This window comes from Capra hircus, chromosome 4 (genome assembly GCF_001704415.2).
Source record: "Capra hircus breed San Clemente chromosome 4, ASM170441v1, whole genome shotgun sequence".
Taxonomy (NCBI): domain Eukaryota; kingdom Metazoa; phylum Chordata; class Mammalia; order Artiodactyla; family Bovidae; genus Capra; species Capra hircus.
The window spans coordinates 22,485,346-22,510,413 of NC_030811.1; the positions used below are offsets into that span (position 1 = coordinate 22,485,346).

Below are 25,068 nucleotides of genomic sequence, written 5' to 3' on the forward strand. Positions count from 1 at the left end.
CTCATCTCTTATTCTTTCCTTGTTTATTTACTTCAGCTTTACTGGCCTTTCTCCTGTCTTTAAATGCTAAATACATGCCTCTTTCTAGTTCTCTGCTCCTAGTGCTCCCTTCCTCAGAAGCTTCTCTATATATTTACATGACCTACTCTTCCTTTAGGTCTTTCCTCAGATGTTACCATCTCATTAAGAACTTCCCTGAACACTCAAAATCACAAATTACCTTCATTATATCTGAATACACTCTATTCTTCTTAACATCTAATTTTTCACCATAGCACGTATCATCATCTGGCATACTTTGGATTTTACTTGTTTATTAGCTTGTCTCTCTTGCCCATAATAATATAAATTCCACAAGGGTAGGACCTAGAGAGGATGCACACTCAATAAACATTTGTTGAATGAATGAGTAAAAGGATGAGGACACTTCCTTATGTGTTAGGACCTCACCACATCCTGAACCTTAGCTTTCATTTTCTTATCTGTGCCAGATTAAATAATGAGAGAGATATCAGTGTAAAGAAAACCAAAAAGACCACAGCATCAAGGAGAGATAATAGAGGTAACAGGAGAGATAAAGGAGAAAAGAGGCAACTGTAATGAGAGAGACCAATACAAAAGGGAAATGTGTGAAGAGATGGAAGTACTAGGAGGAAAATTCTGGGATTTTCTTCCCCCCAACAATGGCTTCACTTGAACTATAAAGGCTGCCAGATTCATTACCCTGGGGATGGAAGTACTCATTCAGACTTCTCCAGTTACTCCTGACTAGTGGGTTGCTTTGAAACACGTGACAGTTCAGGGTAAGATGTTCTTTGATTAAGGCAATTAAAGAGCACACTCATAGTGGCCTTCCACTTTCTAGCTACTCTGTAGTGATTTTCCAGGACAATGCCTCTTTTTGAGCCTGAAAATCAACTGTTGGGTCAAAAGAGTCAAAACCATAGCAGAGATCATTACCATAGGGGACAGGGTCTCTCAGCAGTTCTGGTCATATTATGGGTTATTTTGAGCCTTTGCTCACCCAAGATTTATTCCTATTAGAGATTAGTTGGACCAAAGGTGTGTACGAAGAAAGAGACAACAGTACCATGAGTAGAAGAATTAACATAAACGGAATGAGTCCAGATGTCTCACTTCTTTATTTTGGAAGAGTGTTCTATTTTCCACTGGTCAGGAAGGCTGTGAAAGTGAAAAGCTACAAAAGCCTTGCAACTTCTTGTTAAGTAAATTTTCTGACACATGGCAACTAGTGATTAATTACTACATTAGAAGATAACACTCCTATAGAGGTTTGCTGGAAATACAGATGTTGTCTATGCTTGATTAGACATTGCTTAAGGAATGCTGAGACACACTGTTGCAGTCTATTATTTCTGGCTATTTTGGTATCAACTCTTACGTTTATTTTACATCACTTCACATTCAATAGAATTGATGGAGCCTATTTCACAAAACCTGTCCCTACCAAAATCAAGAACAGGAAAAAAAAAAACAAAAAAACAAGGCTGTAAAGTGTATTTAGTACATGTGTATGTAGGAGAGCAAGAGAAAATGAAGGAGAAAGAGCCTGTGAACAGTTAGTGTTCTTTCTTGCAACACTTTCTAGAAAGAAAGAATTGCAAAGGAGATGCTCTGTTTCTCAACAGCCTATAAGAAAATGATCTCACATCAGCTGGTTAAAATGTTCAGGATGTTAAACTAGACTTTGCCATTATCCAAGCTCCTTACCACAAAAAGAAGCCTTGATCTGATACCTAGTCATTCATCCAGTATACAAAGTGAGCACTGATTCTGGTTCACACACCGAGGAAACAGAAAATTTCCTGGAGCTTACAAGTCTAGCAAAGATGCGTCTTTCTGAACTGTGACCAGGACGGAATCATCTAGAGCTATATACTTAGGCTAGCCTATCTCCTCTCAAAATCCATGAACAGTAATGAGAGCAGTATCTCTCCCAAGTGGTCATCTTTTAGCTTATAGCCGCTTCCTTGGATATCGCTCCCAAATCCAACCGTGACAGGCATGGCTTCGTTGAAGAAATGCTTTGCTGGTCCATGGCCCATCAACGTCAGCCTCAACACTGCCCAGTCATCATTTCACTATTCAGATGCTAGGGTTTTTAGTATGTGTGCAGGCCCCATAGTGTCTGTCAAAGGCTGTGTTAATTTACTTACTTCAGCAAAATAAAAAAAAAATCATTTAAAAAAGGATGATTGAATTTAGGAATTATATTCCTCAGAGAATTAGTAATGCTTCTCTGTATCCCTCAGGCCTCTGTGTTCTTAACTTCCCATTTTCAATGTTATTATGAATAGACTAATTCAATAATGAGATCATTCCCCATAAGGGAGGCCAAATAAATGCAGCATTCAGTCACACCTGGTTTCCCTAATCTGAGCAGGGAACGCTTTCCACCGAATTGAGCCTAAGAGAGGGAATTTAATGAACACACACACCCAAACAGGAAGAAAACGACAGAGAAGAAGGACAGAAAGGCAGAACAACAGGGCAGCAATGGAACAAACGAGTGACAACTTGGAGAAGAAAGGTGAGAGTGAAGATGTATGGCTATATACTTCAAGACAAAGATCCTAGCATGCATGTCTTAATGACTGTCAAAGTAACACAGCATTTCATCATCCCCAGAAATTTCTCAAGAATTATTTCAAATTTTATTAAACTTCTTCAGGAATCAAAAAGTCAAGTGGAAAGACACAGAAATCCTAAATTAAGAGGCAGGAGCATGCTGGACTATTAAAAACAAAAAACTTCCCAGCAATAAAGGGGTTCATGGAAAAAGTCATCCAGGTATAATCAGCAATAAAACACCAACACCACGATCGTCATCCATCCTCTTCAAAACTTCTAAAGTTTTCATTAGAGCCCCAAAGATCCACTGACTAGGACTGGGAACACGTGTACACCCGTGGCGGATTCATGTTGATGTATGGCAAAACCAATACAATATTGTAAAGTAATTAGCCTCCAATCAAAATAAATAAATTTAAATTAAAAAAAAGAAAAAAAAGAGAAAGGTATGAGTAGCGTTGAGACCACATAAAGAGAGAAGATTAACTCTTACATTTGAAAAAAAGTATTACAAGGAAACCCTAAAAACTGAGATCAGCAAACCCTGAAAAGAGAAAGTCCAAACACTATTTAAAAAAAATAACCCTCAGTTACATGAAGGAATAGCATGATGAGTGATGAGTAACCATTTTCTCCCCAACGAAAGGAAGAAGAGGGGATGGATTTCAACTGGGAAAGACAGATGAGATGAAGAAATAGATTCGTGTAAAAATACATTCAATACATGTTATTTATAATGAGAGAAAATGTAAAAAATCCCAATGTCTACAAATCTGCACATATTAATAATCAGATAAATAAATTATGATTTACTTACCCCATGAAACATTTGTTCAGGCATTAAAAAGAATATTTTCAAGGGACATTAATGGATATGGGAAAAACCATGTTTTCAAAGGTTACTAATGATATAGGAAAACACAAATTAAATGAATAGAAAACCCATTAATAATTTTGTAAAGAGAAATGATACACATGCCCACGAATGAGACTCACCTGTACACACAGCACGTGCATAAAAACCAGGAGAAACTATATCAAATATCGCATTTTTAGATTAAAAGTTTGAGTGATGTTTATATTTTTCTTTGTATTTTATGTTACATATTTTATGCAATGAGCACACATTACTTTTACAATTAGAAAATAAAGTTACTGAAGTTCTGTAGTAAAAGACCTTAGGTTAGACAATAGGAAAAATTACCGGTTTCACAGTCATTAAACATCCAATAGAATTTTATAGACTTACTTCCCTATTACCAAAGGACATCTGTTAGTTCCATTTTTTATCCTTTTTCTAAAATTGAGGTATAATTGACTTATTAGTTTCAGAGGTACAGTGTAATAATTCAATATATGGATATATTGTGAAAAGATCACTGCAACAAGTTTAATTAACATCCATCACTTCTGTTTCATTTTTTAAACTAGCTTTTTAATGATTAAGAATTCATTTTAATTAATGATTTGGTAGAATGCTTTGGAATACAAACTGAGTCCGATCTACCCTCTCTTACCTTGCAACATCCAGGTCTGCCTCCCGTGACATGGTGATGTTGGTCAAATTCTGCTGCAGGACAAAAATGTTCCTACACATTTTCTTGATGCCAGACTCATTGATGCGCCGGAAGTACTGGGCCCCATTAATAAGGATGCAGGAGATCAGGTGTCCCAGGCCTGAGGGGTGAGCACAGGGTGATGGGGAGGGAGGAGGCAGATTAACGCCATCGTGAAGAAACGGACACACAGGGTTCCTCTCTCTACTCCTCAGAAAATGTAAGTGACCAAAGAAAACCTAGCTCTGATGGTTGGACCACCTGATCTTACAATGATTCTGGAGTAGTTAGATACTGCCCAAGGCGTTACCAGTGGGGACACTTCATGCTGGTACACCCACGGTTTCTGCACTGCCATATGCAGCTAAAGCCACATGCCAAGGCTTAAGAGTAGATGCTGGATTGTTTTAAATTACTGTGTAAAACTTCTGTTTTTCCTGTTGAGCTATTTTAAAGCAGAGTACCCCATATGTAAATACTATTATCTGTTTAGCCTCCTTTTCCTCCTACAAAACAGGTAGGGGTTGTACTTTTGGCTCAGAAGTTGACTGGGAACCTATGTAAATAAGAGTAAATCAATAAGAAATTGGACTCTTGGCATTAATGGTAACATACCCCAACACTGACAATGGAGTACATTTCTAAAGGAGTAATGGGAGAGAATGTCATTAGGAACAAAGTGGAAGGGAAAGCAGATCACACATGAACTGCTGAGTTCACACAAGACTCCCGGGCAGTTTGCAGGGGTCTCGTTAAGTGAGTTGTTCTCACTGTCTTAAGGTCTGTGAAATTCGACAAACTGCTGGTTAGGATGTCAACAAACTAAGAGATCCCATTTCAGGTTATCTTAGGTAATGAAGTTGAGGAATGTTGGTTCAGAACAACCCGAGGAACATGTGGGTTACCATTTTTAGAAGTTAGATTTTAATTCTAAATGCTTGGAACTAAGTAAACCTCTCTTCCTCTTTCTTCTCTTATTCTTACAAAGTTGGACTCTGGCAAGATATTTTCTCAGAAATCTGAAGTGAGTCTGACTAGTTGAGAATAGTCTACTATTTTTGTCTCAGGGTGTAACTTCAGGTTCAAAGGCTCCTTCTGTCTTCAAAACAAGTTTTCCCTTGATTAGGATACATGTAGGAAAAGGACAGGAGAAGGCAACATCTCTTGCTTCAGCTGCTGCTGCTGCTGCTAAGTCGCTTCAGTCGTGTCCGACTCTGTGCGACCCCATGGACTGCAGCCCACCAGGCTCCCCCATCCCTAGGATTCTTCAGGCAAGAATACTGGAGTGAGTTGCCATTTCCTTCTCCAATGCATGAAAGTGAAAAGTGAAAGTGAAGTCGCTCAGTCATGTCCGACTCTTAGCGACCCCATGGACTGCAACCCACCAGGCTCCCCCGTCCCTGGGATTTTCCAGGCAAGAGTACTGGAGTGGGGTGCCATTGCCTTCTCCATTGCTTCAGCTACACTCACCCAATGTTGCTTTAAGATGACAAATTAGCTACTCTTCTAAGGTGAAGTAAAAAGATTTTCACTCAAAGGGACAGAAACACACACATGGATTTTACATTTAAAGCTAGACAATTTATGTGAAAAATCTCTGTAGGTTCTTTTGTTATGATGCCCTTGAGCCCATAACTTCAGGCAGAATTTTGTTCTGCAGTGGTTTAATGTGGTCTGCTCTAAGCGCAGGCTATGAGGTGATGCACTGGTTATCGAGAATAAAAAATAGATTACAGAAATAAACGTATATAATAACTAAGCATGATAAATTATAATAATAAACCAGTTAAAAGCTGGTCTGCTTTGTATTATCACTATACACCAGGAATTTTAAACAATATCTGTGATTAAACATACCCCTTAAAAAATAATAAAATATTTCTCTTTGCCACACCAAGAAGACAGACCACTGTCACCTCCCCCACTGGGGCAATTCAATAATACGCCCTTGAATTTAGAAAGAGATATGACAGGGGACAGCTAGCTTTTTAAGTAGGAAATTTCCAATTTATGATTTTTTTTTTTTTTAGTTAAAATCTCTTCTGTGTCAGAGGATTATACCTCTATTGTTTCCCAGAAGGATTAGATGTCAAGAAATGTCTGGTCCAAATGAGAGGAAAACTCTGGGATGTGAATGGTGACATGTGGGACTTGGAAGAGCCAGTGTCAAAAGCCAGATGGGAATTCTGTGTGGTTAGGAGAGTGATTCTTAGATGGGTGCTATACTGTTAAAATAGACAGTACGACTGCAGTCCCCAGGACACAAAGCCTTGGGGCTGACGAACCTTTTTTTTTTTAATCACTTACACGTTCTGGCTAAAGTCTTTCAGGAACATTCCCTTTCAGAACACATCTTCCTCACTATGACATAATTTAATGGGAAAACAGGATTTTTTTTTTGCGGGGGGGGGGCGGTGGGGGGGGTGGGGGGGGAATGGGTCCTGCATTTGCTAGAACAGAATCACTTCATAAAGCAAGACCTGGTCATGCATTGACACTTTCTTTCCATCTTCAGGATGCCACAGTCCTTTGCATTAAGTACCTTCTTAACTTGTTTTGAGTTACACTGGCTCAATTCTGTGAGACACCAGAGATACTTTTGGCCCCAGGGTCTATGTACAAACTAACTGAAACAAGAAAAAAGGGGGTATGATTGGAAGTCTTAAAAGAGGGTCCTTTGGAGGAATTCATCATGCAAATGATTTGGCTGGCTGCTCATTTTTCTGAATGTTGATGGCAAACACCTTTGGACAGCACTGCTGTTCACACCCTTCCTTGCTTCCTTCACTCTGAAGGCTTTTATGGATGCAGACTTCTCAGAACTGCAGCTCATCAGTGGTTTCTGTTTTCTCTTCAGACAAGAATTCATCCTCTGAAAGAAAACTTCCCCTTCCAGTGATAATTTTAGCCAATGAAGGGATCTCTCAGGGTTCTCTTCTTATTGCGTGTGTTTCTTTTTCCTTTATGAGCTCCTCTTGAGTTAATTTGTGGTCCACGCCACACACTTACCCAGCTCTCATGAGTGGTGTGTCAAGGAGGCAGCCGGGCTGCCATCTGCCTCATCTTGGATTAAATCTCCTCGTCAAGAAAGAGCAGATGGCAGCCATATTGTTGCCTACCTAGCCATACACAGAGAGGCTAGGTATTGCTGCTTTAATCCAAAAAGCAAAAGACAAACACACACAAAAAAATAAAAAAGCTTTTTCTACAAGTTTTGAGCTTTAGCAATAGAGAAAATCAGGAAAACGTTCACCCTTCTTTCCTCCCAAACTCTCAGGGACAGGGGCGGGGTCTGACCTTCAAATATGTACTGGAGCTTGTGCTGCTGGAGGCTGGCACTCATGGCTTCTTCAATGGCGCTGATGTCTTTATTGAGCTTCACCACCAGCGAGTCATAGTCCATACTTTCCACATTCGCGACAATGGCGTAGTTCCCCTCCTTCGCAAGAGGGATGAGATAGTGGAAACAGTGAACCCTGGAAGAGAGAGATGGGGGAAAGAAGTTAGCAATGATTCTTCCTGATGAAAACAACCCTCTTCTTGTGACAGAGCACCCGAATATTTAAGACAGCAGTGGCCCTTTAAATTTTTATGCATCCTTCCCCTTCTTCACCAGAAAGCTATCATACATACATACATACATACATACATACATACATACATACATACATTAAGTCGCTCAGTCATGTCCGACTCTTTGCGACCCCATGTACTGCAGCCCACCAGGCTCCTCTGTCCATGGGATTCTCCAGGCAAGAATACTGGAGTGGGTTGCCATTTCCTTCTTCAGGGGATCTTCCTGACCCAGGAATCAAACCCAGGTCTCCCGCATTGCAGGCAGACACAGGCAGATGCTTTAACCTCTGAGCCACCAGGAAGCCCAGAAAGCTATCTTAGTTATTTTATAGAAAAATTGAGTGATCTTGAGCAAGTCAGCTTCTGTGATCCTCCCTTGTTTAATCCACACATTGAGGGTGATGAATAGGTAAGTGAAAAAATCTTTCCTGTGACAAGATTGCTTGCACATAGTGAAAAGTATTCTCTTTCAAGGATGCTGTTGCAGCGAAAATGAGAGGCAGAGGTCACAGATCTCTGAAACTTTGGTTTCCATTGTCATTTGCTCGCTGCTTGACTTTAGGCAAGTTACTTTTTAATCTCTCCACACCTCAGTTATCTTATCTGCGAGATGGGGATGATAACAACACATACCTCACGGGGTGCTCTGAGGAACTACTACACAGACGGGCACAGGGGGCAGCACTATTATATTGATTATTGTTACTCTATTACTTAAGCAAAACGTTACCTGAATGTGTGTGAATTTGTTAGAAGGTGTGAAAATATAAGACACAGTTTGTGCCGTTTAAAATGCCATGGCTTAATGGGGACGACCAAGAAACAACAAGCAAAAGAGGATGGTTTTTTACTCAGAAGCATGTGTACCCAGGGTATCATGGGAGTGTGCAGAGGGTATTAGGAAAGGTTCGGGACAGGAGCTGATACTTGTCTTAGAAGACACATCTGAGTGAGCTTGAGGGAACAGTGCATTCCTATGTTGAAATCAGTCAGTCTGAACATGCGCAACTCTTAGGTTCTTTTTGGTAGGTATCATTAACTGTCAAGAAGTCTGAGATGGGAAAGGATTGGCTACTCCATAACCTTTCTATTAAGCTGCAGTGAAAGCACATTTCAGGCCAGATTGTTCTACCACAGTTCATTTCAGCTGCTCAGTCATGTCCAACTCTTTGCGACCCCAGGAACTGCAGCACGCCAGGCCTCCCTGTCCATCACCAACTCCCGGAGTTCACTCAGACTCACGTCCATCGAGTCGGTGATGCCATCCAGCCATCTCATCCTCTGTTGTCCCCTTCTCCTCCTGCCCCCAGTCCCTCTCAGCATCAGGGTCTTTTCCAATGAGTCAACTCTTCGCATGAGGTGGCCAGAGTATTGGAGTTTCAGTCCTTCCAATGAACACCCAGGACTGGCCACCCACACATACAGGTATTTACTAAAAACAAATATACAACCACCCCACTCCTCCCCCATCCACTGGCAGGTATAGATCAAACAGGTTTGTTCTGTAAGTTTAGTGATTGTTTTCCATGCTCTGTCTGATCTTGACAGGAAAGGTTTACTGGAAGTAGACAGGATGATAATCCAGAGTCGGGATTCTATCATGCTTAGAGCTGGCATCAGGTAATGAGAATATGCCTAAACAAATGGCCACAGCCTTGAACATCATCCCTAATATTGCAACCACAGGTTTAATCACCATCTTGGTGACAGACAATTTACAAGCAGTAAATTCACCTTTCTAGTGTACAGTTTTATGAGTTTTGATAAATGCAACCAGTTTTATAAGCATCACCACAATCAAATTATAGAACAATTCCGTCACTTCCAGAACTCCATTGTGCCACCCTGCAGTCAACCTCTACTTATACCCCAAGGCTCTTGCAACTACAAATCTATTTTCTGTCCCCACAGTTTTGTCTCTTCTGGAAAGCCATACATATGCAGTTACATAGCATGCAGCCTTTGGGGTTTAGTGTCTTTCAGTCTGCCTCAAACATCTGAGATTTATCCATGCTGCTGTCCATTCCTTGTTATTGGTGCGTGGCCTCCTGCCTATGAATGTGCCACGCTTTAACCATCACCAGCTGACATCAGGGTTGTTTCTTGTTTGCAGTGATTATGAATTAATCAGCTTCACGTATAGGTTTTTGCATAAATATAATTTTCTCTTTTTCTTGGGAAAATATCTAGAAGTGGGATTGCTGCATTGTACGGCAAGTGTACATTTAGTTTTGTTAGAAACCACCAAGTTGTTTTCCAAAGGAGCTGCGCCACTTTGCTTTCCTACTAGCAATGTACCAGAGTTCCAGTCGCTCTGCGTTCTCACCAGCACTTTTTGTTGTTAGCTTTTTTTTTTTTTTATAAAAAGCTTTGTGGAGGTATAACTGGCATTAAACGATTATAAGATATTTAATAGTGTACATCATGGCAACTTGATATATGTATACACTGTGAAAGGATTCCCTTCATCTAGATAATTACTACATCCATCACGTCACATATTTATCCTTTCTTTAAAAAAAAAAAAAAGAGAACATTTAAGTACTACCTTGTCAACAAATTTCAATTATACAGTACAGTGTTATCAAGTACAGTCATCCTGGTTTACATTAGATCCTCAGACCTTATTTATCTTACAGCTGAGATTTGTAGCCTTTTACCAACCACTTCCTATTTCTCTCATCCTCTAGCCCCCACTTTTCTTCTCTGTTTCCGCGATTTCCTAAAAAGAGATTCGACATATAAGTGATGCCATGCAGTAGTTGTCTTTCTTTGTCTAGCTTATTTCTTCTAGGATACTGCCCTCAAGTGTTGTCAGTTTAAAAAAAAAATTTTTTTTTTAGTCATTTTAATAGATGTACAGTGGTGTCTCACTGGGGCTTTAGTTTGCATTTTACTAGTGACTAATGATGCTGGACACATTTTCATAGGTTTATTTGCCATCCATACATCTTTGTATTCATATCACTTGCCTAAATTTTTGTTGAGCTGTTTATTTTCTTAATATTAACTATTGAGGGTTTTTTATATGAGCTGAAAAGAAAGTGTTAGTCACTCAGTTGTGTCTGACTCTTTGTGACCCCATGAAGTGTAGCCCACCAGGCTCCTCTGTCTATAGAGTTCTCCAGCCAAGAATACTGGAGTGGGTTGCCACTCCCTTCTCCAGACCCAGGGATTGAACCTGGGTCTCCTGCATTACAGGCAGATTTTTTACCATCTGAGCCACCAGGGTAGCAAGTTATCAGACATGCATTTTGTAAATATTTCTCCCCAATCTTTGGCTTGTCTTTTCATCTTAACGATGTCTTTCAAAGAATGGTTTTAAATTTTGGTGAAGTTCAATTTAATCATTTTTTTTCTTTTATGGATGGTACTCTAGGGGTTAGCTTTAAGAAACTTTGCCCAATCAAAGTTACAAAGATTTCTTCCTGTATTTTTTTCTAGGATTTTTACAGTTTGAAGTTTTACACTTAGATGTATGATCCATTTTAAAGTAAGTTTTGCATAGGATGTGCTATATTTTTATAATCTGTTCATTTAAGGAAATCCAAATATCTTGACTATCAGTGTGTTTTTATGATAGGTGATCACTTTAACAGTTACTAAAAACTAAAGATTCATTTTTCCAGTAAAAACTCATTCTGACATTGATATGCTTGAAGTGTATGGTTTTGATCAGGATACCAGTAACTGCATGTTACAGTCCTTCCAGAATGAGACATTTTTGATAAAATGAAAACTGAACAACCCTGGAGTGGGATTCATGCCTGGGGAAATCGACTGCTATTTCACAGTTGAAATTTAAACTAAGTTTAACTCTTAGTTGAAAATAAAATCAAGTCATCAACGCTAAAATACTTTCACAGTCAGCTATAGACATCACCACCTCAGACAGTGAGGCTTCTCAGGTCTCTCAGTGGTAAAGAGTCCGCCTGTCAGTGCAGGGGACCTGGAGTCCATCCCTGGGGTGACAAGATCTCCCAGAGAAGGAAATGGCAACCCACTCCAGTATTCCTGCTGGGAAAATCCCATGGACAGAGGAGACTGGTGAGCTATGGTCCATGAGGTTGGAAACAGTCGGACACGACTGAGTGACTGAGCACGCACTCACACCTCAGACAACGGGAAGACCATGTGCCATGGCATAAGCGTGTGAATGGAGGACGGTTTTAAGGACTGACCAGAAGTTCCTTCCAGTACAGAGAGATGACATGACAGAGGCATGAGGTGAGCTTGGGGAGGCGGTCAGGGACCATGCCGTCATAAGATTGAGGTCATCTACACAGGATTTTAAGAGGTGAAACAATATAATCAGATATGAGTTTTGGCAAGATGATTTGGCACAGCATAAAGAGTAAATTAATGGTATAGAATGATAGAAACTAGAAGTAGAGACTGCTTAGGAAATTACTATGAATTGGAGGTGTTTATGAGATACTGGACTTCCCTGGTGGATCAGACAGTAAAGAACCTGCCTACAATGCAGGAGACTCGGGTTCAATTCCTTGGTCGGGAAGATCCCTTGGGGAACGGCATGGCAACCCACTCCAGTATTCTGGCCTGGAAAAGCCCATGGACAGAAGAGCCTGGCGGGCTACAGTCCGTGGGGTTGCAAAGAGTCGGACACGACTGAGCGACTAACACTTTCATGAGATACTGAAGTGAATGGCAGAGAGGAGAGGGAAAAACTATTTTGAGGCACAACCTTCCTCTCCCCAAATGATCAGAGATGAAAAAGAACTTAAAAGTCATTGGCAAATATCAAGTTCAGAAAAAGTGGGTTTTTTTCCTTTGGAATTCTGGCATGTTGTTGCTGACCTTAACATGACTTTGGCATTAATATTATTTCTGCAAATATTGCTGATTACACAGCAGGATGGTTGATTTTCAGAAAGTGCACACTTAGGATCCCAACAGCGACAGGCAGTTACTGCTGAACCTACTTAGAACCCTCCTGATGGTGAGAGAAGTCAGCTGATAAAGGTGACATTCTTAGCATCTCAGACTGAAATGGCAACTTAATTATCCTCTTCTAAAGTTCAAATAGGGGAAAAAAACCAAAAACCAAAAAACCTCAACCATTTTTAATGGTCTCATCATGTCTTTCATCTCTTGGGGTTGTCACATGCCTTATGCTTCAAACTGTATAAAAAAAGCACTGCTCAGTGGTTAAATGTGACCTACACGGACACAGGTAAAATGCCACATGTCCTTCAAAACAGAATCTACTGGCTTTGAGAGTATTTTTGGTTTGAACTTTAACAACGTTCAAGAAAAAATTGGGCTATGGATGTAAAAATATTTGGGGGAATAAGACAAATTTTTGGTATTTGAAGTTGTTCTAGACTTCTTTCTAGCCTTTGCCATTAATTGAGGACCCCCTGTCCTTTTTCTGTCTGTACTGGCTTCTTGGGTAAAAGTGCCAGCGAGTGCCAAACCAGCTACTTCTTCATTGCACCAGCTCCAGGACCACAGGTCCTAAGCTGATTCTCCTTTACAACCAGATGGGAACAAAACTAACTTTAGCTGATTATGATGACAAGGATGATGTCGGGCCATGCAGTCTTTGTACCTCTTAAGTACAGGGTTAGCCAAAAAGTTCGTTTGGGTCTTTCTGTAACAGCTTATAGAAAAACCCAAACGACTTTTTTGGCCAATCCAATCCATATGGTGGACTGTGAGTTCCAAACCAATTCACTGTCTTTGATGAGTAGCATGTTTTGTTTGGGGAACCTGCACTTATTTTATCTGGGTTTGATTTCAAACCAGCTAAATCTCCAGAGTCACTGAAGCTTTTACTGAACACTTATTATACAACAGGACTGTTACAGGTTCTGGAGCCAGAGTAATGAATGAGGCACACCTGATTCCTGCCTCCCAGGTGCTAAAAGTTGCTCCCACAGTCATGCACTGTGGGTACCCATAGCCCTGAGCCATCTCCTCTATTGTAGCACAGGACTACTACAGTAACCATTTACTTGAGGTTCTCCTTATTCATTTTCTACCATTAACTGTACAAACAAACAAAATCTTGTTACTGTGACAAGGAATGAATAAATGCCAACATTCACTATCTGAGCCATACATGGAATGCTCTGTCTCGTTTTTTGTACCATACTTAAGAAAAAGCAAAGACAATCAGGAGCACATTCATAGGAAAGCAACCTGAATGCTGAAACCATGTTAAAAGAAGATATAAGAAAATTTAATTTGGAAAAAACAAACATACTTAATGTTTTCACTTACAGTCAAGTAAAGATAATTCTGCATCCAGGACTCTAAAACTCAGTCTTTTTTCCTTTGTAATTTAGTCTTAAAATGATCCTTTTTCTATTTTTAAATTAATGAGGAAGGAGATATGGCAATAGATGTTACAGCACTGAATGGTTTCTTGTAAAGTTAATTATTAAATAACTAAAATATGCTTAACATTATTAAAAATACTATTGCCAAGATGTACAAAAATTTTAAAAAGCAGGTTAGAGGTTAAGGGTTAAAATGATCTTACTCAAATGCCTTGAAAATATCACACTTTAAATTAGCTACACTACCAGCTGGTAATTCCAAATGAAGAACACATCGTGTACACACGCAACCAATAGCATAAATTCTAGGAGCTGTGATAGTAATTAATTTGATGGTTTGCTGCACAACCCAGGTAACAGAGGCATCAGAGTATTACTGTTTTTCTTTTCTCATCAACTGCATTTATCTATTCACAGAAAATATCTGATTTATTTCACTGTCAGCTGGTAAATAAATAGAAAATAAATCTAAAAATTATCATAAAATCAGAAAGCATAGAGGAGTAGTCTTTAATTCTAAACAACTGAATGTAAGAAATAAGAATAGAAATAATGCTGAGTAAATAGACTCCAAATCAACAATGCTACTTCTCTTACCCTACTCAAAGGTCTTCACAAGCAATAAGCAAGTAATTCACTGGACATGATAATGAAGAATGAAAAAAGTAAGTAGCATACAAAAGAAGTGACATTAACAATACATTATCAGTGAGCTTTGCCTAAGCACACCTACAAGATAGCCAAGTTCTACCTGGAGCCCAAACATACAAACCAAAATCCTATGTACATTTTGAAAACCCAAGTCTACTAAAGACTCCAAACAAAAAGACAATACTCTATCAACTTTAATAAAGTCTCATGGTGATAGAGAAGAAAATATATTACTGTACACTTTATGATTCTGGTATTTCAAAAGCATATATCTAGCTGTCTATCTGACATTGGTACCAAGATGTCTAATTAACATCTCAAACCAGATGTCACCAAAATGGAATTCGTGATTTCCACCTCTCCCCGAGTGTTACTCATCCCTCAGCCTTTGTCACCTCACTCCATAGCTTGGCATCCACAGTTGCTCTGGCCCCAAAGCTGGTGGTTTACTGGGAGTCCTTTCTTTCTCTCAGCTGCCACCAGTTCTACACCCAGTCCCATCTATCAATAACTGGTATCAGCTCTACCTTGAGAATATGTCCCAATTTCAACACTTTCTACACCTTCACCTCTGTCACTCTGGTGCTCATACCTGGTCTCAATGAATCCCTCTGCTTCCATTCATATTTCTCCCTGCAATCTTTTTTCCCCATATAATAGCCAGAATGACCTAAAACTGTGAATGAGTGAATGAATGAATGAATATCTCTCCCTTGCTTAAAACTTTCCTAAAATTTTTGATGCACTGAGAACAAAATCTGAGTCTCATAGGAAAAGGAGTATGTCAAGGCTGTCTATTGTCACCCTGCTTATTTAACTTATATGCGGAGTACATCATGAGAAATGCTGGGCTGCAGGAAGCACAAGCTAGAATCAAGACTGCCGGGAGAAAATATCAATAACCTCAGATATGCAGATGACACCACCCTTATGGCAGAAAGTGAAGAGGAACTAAAGAGCCTCTTGATGAAAGTGAAAGAGGAGAGTGAAAAAGTTGGCTTAAAGCTCAACATTCAGAAAACGAAGATCATGGCATCCAGTCCTATCACTTCATGGCAAATAGATGGGGAAACAGTGGAAACAGTGTCTGACTTTATTTTTCTGGGCTCCAAAATCACTGCAGATGGTGACTGCAGCCATGAAATTAAAAGACGCTTACTCCTTGGAGGGAAAGTTATGACCAACCTAGATAGCATATTAAAAAGAAAGACATTACTTTGCTAACAAAGGTCTGTCTAGTCAAGGCTATGGTTTTTCCAGTGGTCATGTATGGATGTGAGGGTTGGACTGTGAAGAAAGCTGAGTGCCAAAGAATTGATGCTTTTGAACTGTGGTGTTGGAGAAGACTTTTGAGAGTCCCCTGGACTGCAAGGAGATCCAATCAGTCCATCCTAAAGGAGATCAGTCCTGGGTGTTCACTGGAAGGACTGAAACTTCAAACTGATATTGAAGCTGAAACTCCAATACTTTGGCCACCTGATGCAAAGAGCTGACTCATTTGAAAAGGCCCTGATGCTGGTAAAGATTGAGGGCAGGAGGAGAAGGGGATGACAGAGGATGAGATGGTTGGATGGCTTCACTGACTCAATGGACATGGGTTTGGATGGACTCTGGGAGTTGGTGATGGACAGGGAGGCCTGGCATGCTGCTGTTCATGGGGTCGCAAAGAGCTGGACACAGCTGAGTGACTGAACTGAACTGAAGATCCTATAATGGGTTGGATTCCATGACCCACATGATCAGGCTCTAGCCTGCTTCTTTCCTTTCAGTCCTCTCATCCTCTTGTTCACTAAGTTATAGTCATACATATAGTCTTCTCTGTTCTGCAAATCTGCCTGATTTTGTGAGTAGCCCTCCCTCTGCCTGAAACTCTTTTCCATAAGGTCTTTGTACAAATGACTCCTCCTTAGTACCTTGTCACAATTTCCCTGACCACTTTATATAAAACATAAAATTACCTAACCCCACTCTCTAGTAAACCTCAGCCATTCTCTGCACTGTCCAGTATGATAATGCTATCTACACATGGCTACTATGCAGCTGAAATGAGACTAGTCCAAATTTTGATGTGCCACAAGATAGCATACATTTCAAAGGTGAAGGATGAAAAATGTAAACTATTTGATTAATAATTTGTGTGTGAATTCCAAATTAAAATGATAATATTTTGGATATACTGGGTTGGATAAAATATGATACATTAAGATCACGTGTTTCTATTTTTTTAAAGGTAACTAATCAGTTCTGTGGGGGACTGCCTGTGAAGGGTTAAGTCTTGGGAGCTGCTCGGCGTTATGCAGAGCCTTAGGCATGTTCCTAAGCTCCCTGTCCCGCCCCCCTGAAGAATTTATTACCCTTAAGGCTCCAGGACATTTGGTTCTTGCAACATTTCATAGAAGATAGATTATCTTATTGATAGAAGATAGATTATCTTATTGTGATCTGTACACAATGGTAAGGGTCTTGTGATTGTATTTGGAGATTAAGAACAATCTTGTGAATGTCAGAAGTCACGTACTTTATCCTATATATACTGCAGCACAATAAAGGAAGGCATCAGCCATTTTGGTCTGATCCTCTCAACCCCATCTTTTGTCTCTCTCTTATTTTTCTTAGCGGGGACGCTCCGTTCTCTCCCTGTGCAGGTGCGACTCTTGCTTGTGCTGGCCGCGGCAAGTTCAGTTCAGTTTAGTCACTCAGTCGTGTCCAACTCTTTGCAACCCCATGAATCGCAGCACGCCAGGCCTCCCTGTCCATCACCAACTCCCGGAGGTCACTCAGACTCCACAGAGTCAGTGACGCCATCCAGCCATCTCATCCTCTGTCATCTCCTTCTCCTCCTGCCCCCAATCCCTCCCAGCATCAAAGTCTTTTCCAATGAGTCAACTCTTTGCATGAGGTGGCCAAAGTACTGGAGTTTCAGCTTTAGCATCATTCCTTCCAATGAACACCCAGGACTGATCTCCTTTAGAATGGACTGGTTGGATCTCCTTGCAGTCCAAGGGACTCTCAACAGTCTTCTCCAACACCACAGTTCAAAAGCATCAATTCTTTGGCGCTCAGCCTTCTTCACAGTCCAACTCTCACATCCATACATGACTACTGGAAAAACAATAGCCTTGACTAGACAGACCTTTATTGGCAAAGTAATGTCTCTGCTTTTGAATATGCTATCTAGGTTGCTCATAACTTTTCTTCCAAGGAGTAAGTGTCTTTTAATTTCATGGCTGCAATCACCATCTGCAGTGATTCTGGAGCCCCCAAAAATAAAGTCAGACACTGTTTCCACTGTTTCTCCATCTGTTTCCCATGGAGTGATGGGACTGGATGCCATGATCTTCATTTTCTGAATGTTGAGCTTTAAGCCAACTTTTTCACTCTCCTCTTTCACTTTCATCAAGAGGCTTTTTAGCTCCTCTTCACTTTCTGCCATAAGGGAGGTGTCATCTGCATATCTGAGGTTATTGATATTTCTCCCGGCAATCTTGATTCCAGCTTGTGCTTCCTGCAGCCCAGCGTTTCTCATGATATACTCCGCATATAAGTTAAATAAGCAGGGTGACAATATAGCCTTGATGTACTCTTTTTCCTATTTAAATTATTTATGTGGTCCATCTAGTCAAAGCTATGGTTTTTCCAGTAGTCATGTATGGATGTGAGAGTTGTATTATAAAGAAAGCTGAGTGCCAAAGAATTGATGCTTTTCAACTGTGGTGTTGGAGAAGACTATTGAGAGTCCCTTGGACTGCAAGGAGATCCAACCAGTTCATCCTAAAGGAGATCAGTCCTGGGTGTTCATTGGAAGGACTGATGCTGAAGCTGAAACTCTAATACTTGCGCCACCTGATGCCAACAGTTGACTCATTTGAAAAGACCCTGATGCTGGGAAAGATTGAAGGGGACGACAGAGGATGAGATGGTTGGATGGCATCACTGACTCAATGGACATGAGTTTGGGTAAACTCCAGGAGTTGGTGATGGACAGGGAGGCCTGGTGTGCTGCAGTCCATGGGGTTGCAAAGAGTCGAACACGACTTAGTGACTGAACTGAACTGAACTGATGTGGTTTACATGTATAGCTTACTTTATATTTCTATTTGATAGCACCAGTTAATTCCATTCTGCTATTGTTTTTGCTTTTTTTTAGTTACACTAATCTGAAATTTTCCTTTGTATTTATTCTTTGGCTGTTTACCCAATAAGAATGTAGCTCTATGCGAGCAGAGACCTTGAGTGTTGTTTTCATTGCTGTTTCCCAATTCTTAGAACACTTAATATATATTTAATTGAATGAATAAGTAAATGATTGGAGACTTCCTAGTCTTTTCTTCCTACCATTTCCATAGGTATGATAATAGAGTCTAGACAGATAATAGATAATAAACTAATCATAGTATTTTACACTTCAGGGGAAGAAACAAGAGCCCAGCAATATCACATCTTAGAAATTATTTTCTTGAATTATGATTGAACTTAATTCCTTCAATTGGGTTTTAAGTTCTTAAAGGAAGGAGTCACAGTTCTTTCATCTGTACACTCCTTTCTTGATTAACAGAGTACCATAATAAAAATATCAATGGCAATAAAGTCATCGTAGTCGAAAAGCTACCATATAGTGAGCACTTTCTCTGTGGCAGGCATTGCACTTATTATTTTATTTAAAAGTCTCTGCATGTATGTGAGACAGCAAAAGAGACACAGATGTATAGAACACTCTTTTGGACTCTGTGGGAGAGGGAGAGGGTGGGATGATTCGGCAGAATGGCATTGAAACATGTATATCATATATGAAACAAATCGCCAGTCCAGGTTCGATGCAGGATACGATGCTTGGGGCTGGTGCACTGGGATGACCCAGAGGGATGGTATGGGGAAGGAGGTGGGAGGGGGCTTCAGGATGGGGAACACGTGTACACCTGTGGTGGATTCATGTTGATGTATGGCAAAACCAATACAATATTGTAAGTAATTAGCATCCAATTAAAATAAATAAATTTATATTAAAAAAAAACGCCCTGCAGATGGTGACTGCAGCCATGAAATTAAAAGACGCTTACTCCTTGGAAGGAAAGTTATGATCAACCTAGATAGCACATTCAAAAGCAGAGATATTACTTTGCCAACAAAGGTCTGTCTAGTCAAGGCTATGGTTTTTCCAGTGGTCATGTATGGATGCGAGAGTTGGACTGCGAAGAAAGCTGAGCGCCAAAGAATTGATGCTTTTGAACTGTGGTGTTGGAGAAGACTCTTGAGAGTCCTTTAGACTGCAAGGAGATCCAACCAGTCCGTCCTAAAGGAGACTAGTCTTGGGTGTTCATTGGAAGGACTGATGCTGAGGCCAAAACTCCAATACTTTGGCCACCTGATGTGAAGAGTTGACTCACTGGAAAAGACCCTGATGCTGGGAGGGATTGGGGCCAGGAGGAGAAGGGGACAACAGAAGATGAGATGGTTGGACGGCATCACCTAATTGATACACGTGAGTTTAGGTGAACTCTGGGAGTTGGTGATGGACAGGGAGGCCTGGTGTGGTGCTATTCATGGGGTTGCAAAGAGTCGGATACGACTGAGCCACTTAACTGAACTGAAGTTAGAAATTATTGTCTTTATTTTTAAGAGGAGGAAACTGAATTAGTCAAGTTAATTAAGTTACTTAAGATGGCCTATGCAACCCATATAGATATTCTGATCCAGACCATTTCTGATGTCATGGGCCATGCAAACTCCAAACCACCATATTCACAATCCATCATGTACTTAAAAACTAACAGTGACTGAATAACACTAAAAATCACTTTCAGTATCAACAAAGAACAACATCCATAATATGAACAAAAATAGATGGTGACACTCCATGGAAAGAAGTGAGTGATTTATGACCCACAGTGCATTTAAATCACAAAGTCTTGTACTTGAAGTCATACCTGACTTCCAGGTGTAGGACCAGCAAGCAGCGGTCAGCCATATCCTGGAAAGACTTGGCAAGTTCACTCAGCGTCTGCATAATCTGCTCTGACACTGGAGGGAGATCAACGTTCACATGGTTATCTGGAGCAGGAGACAGATCTGCAGAAAGAGGTGAGGACGAAACACCCATCATTTCATTAGACACCTGCAGAGATATTTCAAAATGACATATGATTTTGTTGTTCATCATGTTGTTTTTATCAATTTGGCTAATGCTAGTGTTGGCAGCATCAGACATTCAAGACAAGATAGACTATTTCTGTATTTGATTAAACATAGAAGCCCAGAGGATTGTCTTGCATCAATTCACAGAATGACAGAAACAGAAACTCAGATTTGGAAGTGAATTCAGTCATCTGGCCCAACCATGTGGTCTATGCTTGTGTTATTTGTACATCTTCACGTGGCTGTTCAGCTCCTGGTTGCACACCCAGGAGCATTTGGTTGCATACAAATGTTTGTGACAGGAAGGCTAGCTAGGCTAGGTTGTGTATACTCAGTTGTGCTTGACTCTCTTGGACTGTAGCCCGCCAGGCTCCTCTGTCCATGGAATTTTCCAAGAGAGAATACTGCAGTGGGTTTCCATTTCCATTTCCCAATCCAGGGATCAAACTTAGGGATCAAGATGCTTCTCCTGAATCTTCTGCATTGGCAGACAGACTCTTTACCCCTGTGCCACCTGGGAAGCCCTGGTGAAGGGAAACTCAATACCTTTTGTGACAGCCTATTCCGTCTAAGAAAGATATGGCCATCTTAGGTCTGTATCTGCTGTCATGGACTTCTAATCATTGGCTCTGGTTCTACCAACTTAACAATCATTCTTACAAGTGTCAGTATTTCAAATACTAAAAATCCCTCTTCTGTCTTCCTTGAGCTCTTCTCTTTTTTGGGGCTAAATATCCCCAGATTTTCAACTATTCTTCAAATAATACAACTGAGCCATTTTATAATTCTCATAGTTCACCAACAAAAACATTCCAATTGTCTATTTCCTTTGAAACGGGGGACTCAGAACCAAACATAATAAATACTACAGAGTGGTCTGACCTGTCTAGAGAGAATGATCAACTCTCAAGTTCTAGAAGCCATGCTCCTTGTGTGAAGCCTAAAATCTCCTAGGGTGGGGGGCAGGAAGTAGTGTGCCGCAATTTCCTTTAACTCATATCAAGCTTACTTACAAGCAGCTAAAATTTATAAAAAGGTCTTTTGGAAAATTTGATAAACCTAACTTCTCTCACTCTCCCAAGTAACTGATAAAACATTTAATAGCATTTGGTATTTTTCATCAGCAAAATACTAAACAAAAATGTGAGCTGTGTTTCCTTATGTCTAGACTTCTGTTGCGTAAACAGTTCCCCACAGTTTCTCAAACATCACCAAGAATAATTTGGCAATTTCATTCAAAAGTTCTCTGAGTTCTCTAGAGCCTCAAAAGCTGGCCTTGAGTTCAGTTTCTGTTACTTACTTACTTACTGTGACCAAGAGCTAATGACTTAAATTCTGTCCACCTCATTTTCTTGTGTAAGAGGGGGATCTGTATCTACAGAATGTTGCTAGGAACTTTGAATAGTTTACAGTTATTGGGAGTACTGAATGGGTTAACGTAGTTAAAATATTGATACTTAGGACAATAGCACAGAAAACTCACTCAATATTAATATAAATAATAAACACAAGCAATATTAATTTTAATATTAAGAATTATCCTGTAGCATGTGGTTTCCCCAGACTAAGAGTTCTAAGCTTAATTATAGCAACAAGGTACTTAACAGATAAAGCCATCCACCTTGAGGTTCAATTTCCATTGATCAGTACCTTCTGCTTTTCCATGTGAAAATTCTCTTCCTCAGAGGATGAAATGTTTGGAAGAAGAGCTCCCTGGCCTTAGGGGCCATGGGACTTGGCGAGGCACGCTGTCTAACTTGGAAGGTGTCTGCGGTGCGGAGCAGGGCGTCAGCACCTGTAGTGGAAAGTGTAACTGCAGCTGTGCGCTTCCGTGCTGCATCTGTTCCTAGACTCAGCCAAGCATGGGGACGAGCCCAGAGAGACAGTCAAGGCTTAAAAGGCTAAGTCCTCCTTTGCGGAAGCAGATTTCAATAAATTAAAATATGGTAAACACACTAAAAAAGAATTTTGTTTAAGGGAATGGATGTGTAAGGAGGAAGGAAACACAGTGATGGAGATTTAAAATTATTACCAGCCTTGGCATTATCTGAGATGTTCACTGACTTGGTCTGCAGGACTGGAAGTAGACACTGCTTTTCCTCTCCAATGCTATCGTTTTTCAAGTTGTTTGATACAAGGTGAGATCACTGCCCTCATAACGTTTTCTTTTGGTAGACTGGGTGAAAGCAACTATAAGCAACAGTGTTCTAATATGTCAAGGCAATTAGGGCCTTTGAACCCTTAAATTCCTCTGTTGTGTGACATTGTGCCAGGAAGAGCAAAGCATATATCAATTAACAAAAAAAAGGAGGAAATCAGATCTTAAGGAAATTGGGCTCATAGTCTAAACACACACACGTGTGTGTGCTCAGCTGTGTCCAACGCTACAACTCCATGGATTATAGCCCACCAGGCTCTGCTGTCCATGGGATTTTTCAGGCAAAAATACTGGAGTGCATTGCTATTTCCTACTCCAGGGGATCTTCCCGACCCAGGGATCGAACCAGCATTTCTTGTGTCTCCTGAATTGGCAGGTGGATTCTTTACCAACTGCACCACCTAGGAATCCCTGTTCAAGGTCTAAGGTCCAAGGCTATACTAATCATTTTGGACAAATTTCACCAAGTTAAAAAATCTCTCTTTCTTCTTACAGAAATATGTAATTTCATCATGTGTAGCAGTTGACTACTTTCAAACTCTACAAATGTTAAAAAAAAAAAAAAAATCCAAGTAGACTAAGTTAACAGCCAGAGACACAGTCTTGGTAAAACTTGCAATGAATGAGGTAGAAGTAGTTTATAACAGCAGCACAACACTTCATATTTTGTGAAACTGTAATCGACAGCAAAAATAACATTTCAGTAAAGCAACATGAAAAACGATGCCCAGGGCGCCACTGAAAAGCTGGTTTGAGAATTGAGCTCACTCAAACATATGAAGTTTTCTTAACAAGAAGGAATATACTGAGCAAAGAGATGCTGAGGATGGAAAAGAAAACATGAACAATTAACTACCTCTTAAATGTCAAGTGGAAATCTACCAAGAAAAGCAAAGCTGACAGAATCTCCTTGGGAGATTACAGTCAAGATAGAGATTAGTTGACGCACGCACACACACACGCATGCATGTACACCTTTAGAGGCTCATGTCTGTATATTTATGTCAGGGATTACTCTTCTCATTGGTAGAGTCCACATATATTGGCCTTCAACAATATCCATACTAGATTATTTTATTAAGTATCCTAAAAGATGATGCTGTTAAAGTGCTGCACTAAATATGCCAGGAAATTTGGAAAACTCAGCAGTGGCCACAGGACAGAAAAAGGTCAGTTTTCATTCTAATCCCAAAGAATGGCAATGCCAAAGAATGTTCAAACTACCACACAATTCCACTCATTTCACATGTCAGCAAAGAAATGCTCAAAATCCTCCAAGCTAGGCTAAAACAGCACATGAACCGAGAACTTCCAGATGTACAAGCTGGATTTAGAAAAGGCAGAGGAATCAGAGATCAGATTTCCAACATCGACTGGATCACTGAAAAAGCAAGATAATTTCCAAAAAAACATCTTCTGCTTCATTGCGCTCAAGTCTTTCACTGTGTGGTTCACAACAAACTGTGCAAAATTCTAAAAGAGACGGGAATACCAGACTACCTAACCTGCCTCTTGAGAAACCTGTATGCAGATCAAGAAGCAACAGTTAGAACCACACACAGAACAACGGACTGGTTCCAAACTGGGAGAGGATTACATCAAGGCTGTATATTGTCACCCTGCTTATTTAATTTATATGCAAAGTACATCATGAGAAACATCAGGCTGGATGAAGCACACGCTGGAATTAAGATTGCCAGGAGAAATATCAATAACCTCAGACATGCAGATGACACCACGCTTATACTATAAAGTAAAGAGGAACTAAAGAGCCTGTTGATGAAGGTGAAAGAGGAGAGTGAAAAAGCTAGCTGAAAACTCAACTTGAGAAAACTAAGATCATGGCATCCAGTCCCATCACTTCATGGCAAATAGATGGAGAAAACAATGGAAACAGTGATAGATTTTATTTTCTTGGGCTACAAAATCACTGTAGATGGTGACTGCAGTCATGAAATTAAAAGATGCTTGCTCTTGGAAGAAAAGCTATGACCAACCTAGACAGCATAATAAAAAGCAGAGATATTACTTTACTGACAAAGGCCCATCTAGTCAAAGCTATGGTTTTTCCAGTAGTCATGTATGGATGTGAGAGGTG

At 40.2% G+C, this 25,068-nt stretch overlaps 1 protein-coding gene across 1 annotated transcript in view; it reads right to left on the minus strand.

Moving 5' to 3' along the window:
• Positions 1-25,068, minus strand: part of EXOC4 (exocyst complex component 4) — an 816,876-nt gene that overhangs the window by 54,052 nt on the left and 737,756 nt on the right. Inside the window, exons 15-17 of the mRNA XM_018046915.1 lie at positions 20,605-20,746; positions 7,446-7,624; positions 4,110-4,269 (exon numbers count right to left, since the gene is read on the minus strand). Of these exons, the coding sequence (XP_017902404.1) occupies positions 4,110-4,269; positions 7,446-7,624; positions 20,605-20,746 (481 nt within the window). The remainder of the gene's footprint in view (positions 1-4,109; positions 4,270-7,445; positions 7,625-20,604; positions 20,747-25,068) is intronic.